The sequence below is a fragment of the Wasmannia auropunctata genome, unplaced genomic scaffold (assembly GCF_000956235.1).
Source record: "Wasmannia auropunctata unplaced genomic scaffold, wasmannia.A_1.0 LD335244.1, whole genome shotgun sequence".
NCBI classification, from domain to species: domain Eukaryota; kingdom Metazoa; phylum Arthropoda; class Insecta; order Hymenoptera; family Formicidae; genus Wasmannia; species Wasmannia auropunctata.
This window is the reverse complement of record NW_012027646.1, coordinates 161,758-172,801: the sequence shown is the minus strand read 5'-3', so window position 1 is coordinate 172,801 and position 11,044 is coordinate 161,758. Positions and strand designations below refer to the sequence as shown.

General features: G+C 43.2%; 1 protein-coding gene across 1 annotated transcript in view; it reads left to right on the top strand.

Annotated features, from left to right (window-relative positions):
* Positions 1 to 4,186, top strand: part of LOC105457375 — a 51,100-nt gene extending 46,914 nt beyond the window's left edge. Inside the window, exon 4 of the mRNA XM_011702002.1 lies at positions 4,124 to 4,186. Coding sequence (XP_011700304.1) covers positions 4,124 to 4,177 — 54 coding nt within the window. The 3' untranslated portion in view covers positions 4,178 to 4,186. The remainder of the gene's footprint in view (positions 1 to 4,123) is intronic.
* Positions 4,187 to 11,044: the final 6,858 nt, after the last annotated feature.

Sequence of the window (11,044 nt, the reverse complement as noted above, 5' to 3'; positions counted from 1 at the left end):
CTCTCTCTCTCTCTCTCTCTCTCTCTCTCTCTCTCTCTCTCTCTCTCGTCGACGCGCACAAAGGTTCTCCAACCGGCGGTTCTCCGCGCGCTGCACGTGTCACTAACACGAGTCCGGGACTCTCCATCGGGGCCCCGCGCCGAGTCTCGCGCGCGCGCAACGCGGGGGAACCGATGCAACTTCAAGGACGTGGCTTTTCGGCCTAAGCCTAGGCGCTTTGACCTACTGCCGCCGGAGACTTGAACGAGGGGTTAAGACATGTTCATCGAGTTCATCGAGAAGAAGGAAGAACTAGGATTATCAATCATTGCGAATGCTTGTCCGAGAAAGATAATTGATTAATACAGAGCGTAGCAAAAGTAGTACTGGTAGTAGTAGTAATGGTACCACTAATAACATACTAGCCAGCGTACATTTTGTTGAAGTTATTTATATTAATTTTTAATTTCTTATACTTTTTCTCTAAACTTTCTTTTTATTTTTTTGATCTCGTAAATGATATATATAATTTTAAATTAAAAAATTAAAATAAGTTTGGATTAAAATAAAATAAGAACTAGACAACAAAAATAAAAAGTAGTACAACAAAATTTTCATGATTTTTAGAAGGTTTAATTTATAAATAAACCTTCCAAAATTAGAATTTCAGTCCGAAATTATGTTCAAATTAATACAATTAATTTTTTAGAACAATTTTTATACATATATGTTTAAAATCATCAAATTTCAATTTTTATTCAAATTTTTATCTCAATTCCTTTCAGCTTTTATCTTTTCTTTCTGATATGATCTATCGAGATGATTTATTAACACGTTTAGTAATTCAAAAGAAGGTATTATCTATTAAAACCGACAATTATTGATAAATTTGTATTGATATATCTTATATTCTCTCTAGCGAGAATCGGGTACACCTGCGAGACAGGTTTGTTTGTTTCGCGCTCGTGGAGATGCAAAAAGAATATTATAAACCGCAATGCGCATAAGTAATCGATCGACCGGCAACAATTTATACCCGGCTTCGTCGCGGAATTCATTCGCACTCGCGTGATTCGCGGTGCTTTCTTTCGTCCCGTCGAGATTCTAATAACATGATAAGATTTCGACGCGAAACCGTAGAGTCGGCCGCGAAATCGCAGATTATTATAAAAGTCATCGTCGACACACACGAAAATGATGCGAGTATGATTGTTTATAAATGTTTATTATATATTAAAGAAATTAAATTATTGCGTTTGTTGCAAGACAAAGAGGAGGAATTTTGCTTAAAAATCCGTCGAGGAATACAGGGTTTACCTACTTCGCAGGCCGCGAGTCCGATTCCGAGGGTTAATCGGATAAGTATCCTTTTTACCGTCGAAACCTACATTCCGACAGATCCGGATCCATGGATTGGAAATGTGGATCTCATTGTAGCGAGATAAGTTTGATCGCCGGGAGATTGATTCGCGCCGGCCGGCTGATCGCGGAAAAATGGCAGGAGAAAGAAAGCCCCGACTAATAACGTGGCGGCGGCGGCGGCCTTGGAAAAATACCGCCGCCGCCGCCGCGATGCAGGCCGCGCGGATGATGGAGCGTAGGAACGTGCGCGGAAGAACCGCCGCCGCGCGCGGGCGAAAAGGAAAAAGTCTCGACGAGTTCTGATCGATGATGTCAGAGAAGGATGCGCCGCTTATCGACGTCTGCACGTGCGCCGAGATGCCGCAATTAAGCCTCTTTCTCGCTCCCTCTTTCTCCCACTTTCCATGAGCGGCCCACCCTCGTCCCGCGTAGCACGTGTACACCCGGTGTATAACCGCAATCAGCGCGAAGTCATGCGAAAAAACGAACAACGCGATAGGATGGAAACCGTTCCGATAAATGATAACATTGCATCGACATAACTGACCGACGCAATCCCTCAGTTTATTTTATAAGCCGAGACTCGCGGAATCTTATTAACCATTTATAGATTCTACCTTGTAACTGTTACACTTGTAATGCAATTTCAAGTTTCAATCAAAACAAAGTTAAAATGCGCTGTAATTAACTCTGCGGCAAAATTTTCATTTCGCCCTAGATTTAGAAGCGGAACTTAATTATGTGTAGCAAAATTAAAAACTAGTTGAATATTGTAATTGGTACAATTATAATATTTTCAATAAATTGTGGTAAATATTATAATTATTAATTAATTGATGCGTTTTTTATAAATTATAAAAACGTAACTAATGAATGCAATATTAGTAAAATATTGTCTCTTGTTTTTTTCTTCAATTTTTTTTAATGATATATTATTGCCATTTGGTTTAACGATATGTTCTTTATGGTGATTTTGTTTACGGCATGACAAAGAAGACTCGGAGGAACAGGATGCGGATATTCATAATAACGGTAACGGCTCATTCAGGATCCCTTTATGATCATTAATTCACTTGGTCGCGCTAATATCTCTGCGATATTGTTATTATATCCTCTACGTACCCCGTAGAGCTCGTCAAAAAATTTACGAGTATGTGGTTGCATCCTGCCTACTAATTATGCGCATAAAACAGGGGCGCAATGCCATTGGAGAGTCACCGCTGGTTATTCTACTAATCATCCTAGGCCTCAGAGTTCCGAGAAAGGATTCATTTAAATCTTTTAATCCTCTAAAAAATTTTGGTGATTTCAAGTAACAGTAAATTAGAATCTTTGGCTAAAGTCGCTTTTCTTTTTTACATAAGAATACTGAATTTTCGAGATCTCAGAGATGCGCAAAAAGATCTTCCAGCAAAAATCTTTCTTGAATTATAGACTTGCAGAGAATTATAAATTTTCTAAAATTCTTTCAAGACTTAACGATGAATCAGAGCTCGAAAGGCTTTAAAAAGGCCTCAGTTCTCCAAGGATTTAAAAGTTTTCGAAATCCAGAGCTACATATTTTTCGCAGATCAGTCAAGGGTTCGAAATTTCCGTTAACTCGCTTGGAACAGAGACGTGAAAGTTGAACGGATTTTTTTCCAAAATCCGGAGAGTTCATTAAGTTCCCCCAAGGTCCGAAATCCGACAGGGGGCCGTGGTTTCTGAGAACCGGCCCCAAACGGGGGTAGCCACCGTAGCCGAATTTATCGGGTCGGTTCCGGTACGCGATCACGAGCCAGGTGCAACAGGTGAGTCCGGCTCGGTGAGTCCGGGGCCCGGGCAGACACGGAGCGGCGCGGCGCGGCGCGGCGCGGTGGGCCTTATCCGCCAGGCCGACGCGGCGCGCCGCGGCTCGGCCAATCGCAGGAGAAGACCTACATACGAGGCTACCACCACCCGCGGTCGCCTAAGGACATCGGGTGCGCACAACCGGTTCGACGTAACTCCCGATCCCGTTAACGCGCGGCGCGCCGCGCATCGTGGAGGAACTCTTTCGGAGTTTAGATAGCGCGGATTCGCAGACTCCGCGCGCGCGCACGGCTGCGGTTACCCCAAAGATCCTCGCTTCTTACTTTATTTTCCTCCCTCCCCCTTTCCCTCTCCATAAGCACCTCTGTTCTCCATTTCAAGCGATCTATATATATATATATATATATCTCTCTCTCTGATTTCAATCTGAATAAATCAACTTAATAATTACTACATCCCGATTGTCAGAATATACCTGCTGACATAAATGAAATTGTTATGAATCAAGGTAAAGGAAATTTCCTACGATTAAGTGTCACGTTAAGCTGATGTAATTTATTTTTCTTACAAAAGTAATTTGTCCTACAATCAGTTTTTCAATTGAAATGTTTCAATTTTTACGAAATGTTTACAGTTTTATCAATTATACAATAAATTTGGAGATTTTATAGAAATTTATTATCTTTAAAATAGAAATTTTCTTTAATTATATGAATGAACTTGAGGATAATAACATATCTTAGAAATTTCTTATCTCGAATAAAAGTTTGGTTAAACCTCAGTAACATAATTTAATTTAACAACTTCTTTAGGAACATATTATTTCTTGAAGATTCATAATTTCCTAAAAGTTTCTGGTGAGTCAAATCGAGTAACACAATTCACAGATTTTAGGAGAATTTATATCATTTGTATACATATATATTAATTATTTTAAAAATCTTCTAAATAATTTTTTCATCCTTTTAATGATCTCCTCATCTCTTTGCAGGAATCCTCGCCGTGGTACATTTGTCGATGCATCGACGTCCGGATTTTGCGGTGAGTTTTGCATCGTTATGTTCCTATCCGGCGACACACACACACAGAGACGCGCGTGCAATTGGCGAGATGGTCCGTCGCGATAATTCCGTCCTGATCGAGGAAGGACTCGATCTGCGGTACCCGCTCCATAAATCGAGCGTTGCGCAAACCGATCCCGTAATGAATGCTAGATGTGCCCGTCGACCTACTATATAATTGATAGGAAGAGAGCAACTCTGCTCTCGGCACAGCGAATTCAATTAAAAGACATCGGCAAGCGACCGTCGTCGATCAATTCAATCGTTCGATTAGTCCGGATTTCGGTTTTTTTTTTTTTTTTTTAAAGATATTGATTTAGACTGACAGTCCGCTCCGGCACATATGCAGCTTATACTCCCAAATTCTTTTACGACAAAAACGAACGCAAACGATCCAGCGATATCGTTTTTACTCGAGTGCAACGAGACGATGATTTTACAAAGCGTATCCAATTCTGCGTTCACGTCTACAATGTTATCACTTGTGCATTTGAGAATCTCAAATGACAGCCTAAGTTCTCAAGTGTCCGGCGACTACGGTGTTACGGTCGCGCTCGGGCGTCCCGATTTGAAACGGAAGTTGCGGCGCGGGGATTTCTTTTAATCGGACGCGCGGTGCACAAGCACCTTAGTCTCATTGCAATCCTGTCGTAAGCACGCGGCGAGGCCAGGGGCTCTCCACGCGAGAGAGGATGCCACTATGTGGTGTGCATCGTGCACGCGTTATGCACGCTCGTTCTCGAAATGCACTGACGCTTGGGTGCTAATCACAGCCCGAGGCGCAGGGGCGTATCGGGAGCGGCGGCGCGGCAGAATATTTTGCCCTCCGGGAGGTCGTCGATCTTGCCCGACCTACCGATCCGGCCGTCGGTTCCATTTTGCGATTTTTTCCCTGCGATATCGCGTCGCTAGCACGACGTCGACTAAAACGTCTTGTGTCCACGATGCTAGAAATCGGTCCGAATTCTCGGACTCGGATAGAACTGTGTAGCCAATCAACTTGCAGCTTTTACGGAAAAACAGCTGTTTTATTAACCATACAATTGTCGGTCCGAAAACTTGGACCAATTTCTAGCATCGTGAAGACAATGCTTGAGATCAGTCTTAAAATTCCATATGAGCGATTTGTCGATGCTATGTGAACGCCAAGGAGATCCGAGCGACGGAGATTCCGATGTTCGTCGAGTATCCAAAAATAAAAAAAAATTAAATAATAAAATAGTAATAAAACCAGATAAAATATTAAGACATAAATTTAGAAAGTAAATAAAGTATTTGGCACGTATATCGAATTTGCTTGTACCTACATACATCAACTGTCACGCGCGAGACACTAAAATATTGGACTTGACGAATGAGTGAATTAACAAAGAGAGAAATCGAGAAGCGAAATCGAGCATTTGAGTGGCTTCTTAAAATTCCGAATTGATCCGGCGGTTTTATGTTTCTTCTATCTTTCGCGTTATCGCATCGCTAACACAGCTTGTTAAAGTCAGTTCTGGAATCGCGATTATAATGCGATCCGTTAAACAAATTGACGAATGGGGGGAAAAAAGGAAGGAAACAATATCTAACGTTCGCGGGGTAATCTCGTGAAAAATGACTGTCTGAAATTCCCAGTCGGCTTTGATTAATTAGCAGTCACGACTACTCAGCTTGTCATTTCTCGCTGCGTACAGTAAATCGCCGTGTACAACCGCCAAGATAAACAGCGTTCGCGCATAGGAAAAGCGCAGCATCAGCATCGTTATCGCTCCCCGGCGCGTCAATCTCCGCGCCTCATTGTCGATAGATTAAGGCAGATTAGGCGAGAACCTACTTTCGGATTACGCCGCCGTCCTTTCTGTTATGGAACCGAGATGTATAGAGCAACATCGCATCAATTATCGGCGACATATCGGCGAATTTGTAGTCGATTTTCCCTCGGCGGGATTCAACGTCCCGAGATGTCTGAGATAGATAGATAGGCGGAATCTGCTTTGGCGTGTTAAACCTCGCGAACGCAATATAGATAACAGGATAAATCGTGCTTCGATTAATTCTCGGTTAACAAATAGCCATGGTCAAATATACTGTATCCTACTTTCCTCGGGCGGACGTGCCCCTCGCTTCCCCCTAGGCGATGTGTGATTGCAAGTTTATTTGCAAATTATTTTGAATCCAAATTCTAAAAGAGTCACACGATCATGAGCCTACTGCTGGGAAAAGAATGATGATTTATTAACCGCATTAGCCGACAGCAGCTCATTGAAAATAATCTTGTTACTTAATTCAGTGACAGCATATATTAATGAAACAAGTACGCCATGTGCTTGTTTTAATCAAATGTTATTTATTTTCATTAGTACTATTATTGAATGCACATGATTATTTTCAATTAATGCGTTGACTGTTGGCTGTTAATACATCATTTCTTTTTCCCGGTACGATCGGGGAAGCTTCCGGTGTAGCATCGTAACGCGTAATCCTCTTTCGAGCTCAAAAGGTTGCGGAACACGTTCCCGAAGTTTCAGCGCTATCCATCTCAAGGAATATTCCGTATAAGCCGATGAAGACGTAACAAACGACGCAATTGCGGTATGTAGTAGGACACTCTCTATAAACGCGGTGCACGAATGCGCGCGCGTGTGCGCCGCGAGTACTCTATTTGCAAATGCAAAAGCGCGCGAAGACGGATAACGTTCGAGGCGTTGAAAGATGGTGGCTCGGTAGCCGGGACTTTAATAAATAATATGGGCTACGGTGTAGCCGCGGGGGCCCCCGGCCGCGGCGCGGCGGGCGCGATCTTGGCCGCCGTGGCCAAGCGCGGGCTCGCTCCACAAAGTTGCCTCCCTGTCGGTTGCGCTCTACAAAATTGCTCGCGCCTCGTCGCACCATCCTCGATGTAGGAGTATGAAAATAACCTCGCGAGATCGCTCCTTCCGCGATGAGCTATCGAACATCGGGATCTCTCTCGCTCGCTGTGAAATTTTATTCAAATATACGGCCAATGATCTTCGTGATTCGAGAGATTATGGCCGATGAAGCGGCGATTTGCAAGAAGCCCAGGTTCAATCCAGGAAGATAATAATACGGACAGTGTGATATATTTTATGAACTGTATATGTTACCGCGGCATGTTTAACATTCTTGGTGGTAAAGCTTCTCTCTCTCCTCGAGATACATTTATCAATGCAGAATAATTTATAATTATCAGTACCCGAAGATTGAAGCGGAGGATCTGAATTTGTATGCAAGAATGATAACATTCTTAAGCCTTCAAAGTTTTCGATTTGATTTGAAAAAAAAAAAATAAGAAATCTTAATGTGAAATCCAGAGTTTTCATTTGCCCTAATATCAGAGCAATTTTAGCTATGTCCACGGCGCTGGAACGATTCTCCGTCTCCCGAAAAAAAGATACATCCCGGCGATTCGAACGATTTAATCCGGGATTCCTGGGCTTAGTCGATCACCCGCAGAGTTTCAAGAGTCCATTTATTCGGGCGATTTTACAAGCGATTCAAAAAGAATCGGCGCACGGAATACCGGAGGATTTTGCGGATTCCATCAGGGATATCAGGCGAAGCGGGCGGACTCTTATCGTGTCCCGATTCCTTTGGCGGCGTTTTCCTCAGCGATCGATAACAACAAAGGCAATCGCGATAGAGTCGTGACCCAAATGCGGAATTGTTTATCGTCCGATATTGCCCGCCCGTCGCGTCTCGCACCGAGATGGGTGTGCGATCTTCGCCGCGGAGGGAAGGAGAAGAGATATTAATTCCGCCGTATCCTAATTGCATTATATCTCATGCCTCGCCTTCGCGAGAGCGGCTCGAAATCGCGGAAAAAAAATCGCGCACGCCGGCGTTGGCCAGAAAGGCAATGGGAATACATATATATCTCGCGAATACATATATCGAATTTCTCCGCGGATCCGACTCCGCGCGACAGGATATTTTCTCGAGAGCCACGGAAATATATGCAACTGAGAATAGTATACTATATAGCGCAAAAAAAAAATAGAAGTATCGGTGAGCCAAATGATGCTGACGGTAGAAAGGATCACACCGACTGAGATGCGTATCGAGCGAACTTTCGGAGCGAGGATCGAGTTTCAGAGTTTCATTTGAATTTAAATACCGGAGAGACAGAGAGATCCGCAAACGTTCAGCTCTTCCCGGAGCTCTAGCGTGAATTATTATTATTACGATAAATTAAGTTAAATCGATAATGACAAACGATTAATTATTGAATTATGCGGGATGGGCCCGTTAGTGATGATACAATCGGGGATGATTCATGCATTTATTAATGCATTAATGTGCCTAGCGAACTTGCGACAGTAGGCCTTGTGGCGTACGTGTACATTCGGTATCCTGCGTAAGCCGCGCATCCTCGCGAAATGTCGAGAGGCATATCCTAGTGCATTGTAATAAAGTACTATTATACTGCCAAGGTCGCGAAGTCGCGCGCAAGAACCGTCGGAGAGAGAATCTCGATGGCATTCCGGCTGGGAGCTTCAGCAGCTGTTCGACGCGAAACGTCGAGTTTTCGACTAATTTACGCACTTGGGTTCGGAAGATAGATACTTTTTAGTGCTTTTTCTATCTGCTTATCTTTCTCTCTCTCTTTTTCTCTCTTACATCCGTTTCGCATATAAACAGTCGGGTTACAACGAGCCTGACGCCGCCTTATTGGAATTAAATAGCGAATTAATAATCCACGTGTCCTCGACGTTAGTCGAGCTACGATAGATATCGGCGACCACCCCGACGAGTGCGTGGGTACCTATACGCGACTTTCGATAGTTCGACGACAGATATCAACAGAATTGTTTGCATTCGATGCCTCCGACGATTGACAATTATTTTATTGGCCATTTCTCGCGTATGAAACACATCGTTATGTCAACGATTTTTACATTATTTCTGAGGAAACGGAATATACGTTTATATGTATGACAGAAAGTCTCTCCTGCTTTTTAAACCTATATAATGAAAAGTAGTTTTTATGATATTTTAATTCATTCGTAAAATGTAAGAAATCGAAAATATCTCAAAATCAAGTTCTTATTTCTCTATTTTTTTTCTCTCACACTCAGACTTAATTTTTATGCGCATATATTACATAAGATTCTACTAAAATTTGCTAAATATAAGACTGTTAGTAAAAAAAAATTCCAGATTTAAATTACAAAACTACTACTGAAAAACGAACGTACGTTACAAAAATATCGCTGTCGAGAAAAACTCGTCGGGAGTGCAAATTACAAACTGTCACCGTTAAAAATCATCTATGGATGTAATTCACAAGATCCCCTTGCTGAAAAAAAGTTCAATAAATTCGTGATTAGCAGAAGATACCGCTCTCGATATCTCGGAAATTCAGACATTATAAGGTCCATTAGTCGCTTCTAAGGGCCACCTGGAAAAATGTGACGATCTCGTGGCGCGTATGTGCAACTTGCTTGCGCCGCCGCATGCACGCGAGCCAGGGAATATACGGCGCAGATACGGACGGCGAGGATCTCGCGCGCTCGCACGGGAACTTTCTAATGCCTGCATTAATATTTTTGTGCCTGGGAGCTAGAGCCGGAGTTGCGTCAAAAGGTCGGGGCGCTCGCGCTCGCGCGCGCCGTTTCTTGCACGCGCGCGCGCCATAAAACGGCCGGATATAGTACATCGAATTTAACGGCGGAGAGAAAGAGAAAAAGAGAGAGAGAGAGAGAAAGACAGAGAGACGAAGACGGGGAAGACGATATTATTCCGCTGAATAACGCCACGCAACTCCGGTTGTATTAGCGAGAAGAAACCTCACTACGACCTCGTCATGCAATGAGCGCACTGTCGTCATCCCGAAGGAAACAAACCGTTCCTTCTTCTCCGATTTGCATCTATTCGTCTTTTTGATCGTTGCTGAATTTTACTTTATTTAATTTATTTTTCATGTATAATTTGTTTCTTCGATAATCGTTGACGTGAAACGATACTCTGCATACGTAGGTACTATACACTTAATTTATTCAAGCGCGTTGCAGTAGACGCGGATAAATGTGTACTCGGAAAGAATCCAGGCTCCCCGATCGACGCTCGCTCTGGAATTTCGCAAGCTGCAAAATTCCCAGGGTGTTTTGCGCGCACCTGTAGCTTCTGCATTCGCTATCGCGAATTCCGTTAACGCTAAGCTAGCCGACGTGAAAAATCCCGATGACTCGGGAAATCTGATCCTGATTTCTTGCCCGCCTGGACGAAGAAGCGGCGGCAGCGGCAACAGCAACGATCGGCAGCGATCGACGATGTTACCGTTGAATTAGCAGCAAAACGTCCGCGCGCGCGCGCGCGCACGAGGAAATTACACGCTTCTTACACGGCGGAAGGTCACCGCCGGGACCGGACTCCTCCTCGAAAGCGATCGTTTCATTTCAGATATATATCTATCGGTCCCACGTAATTGTCCTTGATAACGGGAACGCGAATGCACGTGTAACGGGGCGGCCTGATATACTATCGCTTTGTTCTCCGGCGACGGGACTGCCGTCGACTGCTATTTTATCGAAGCACGCCTTAACGCCCACCTATACCAATTATCCTTCCAAATTAGATTCGCGAATGCCTGCTTTGGGGGCTACAATTTATCCGACGCTGCCGCTATGATCGTGCCGCATGTCGTGACACTCGTGACTAATTCTTTAAATTTGAAGTTTTTTTTTCACTAAAGTAAATTTTGAAAAGTAAGAATTTTATTGTGTTGTTCTTTAAATTGATTTTACAAGTTTTACATATATTTCTTCGGTAGGAATCATCTTTTCTCTTTTTGGAGATACACACTTATTTATGCGTATATATTTTTATCGCGCGAATATTAGCGATTG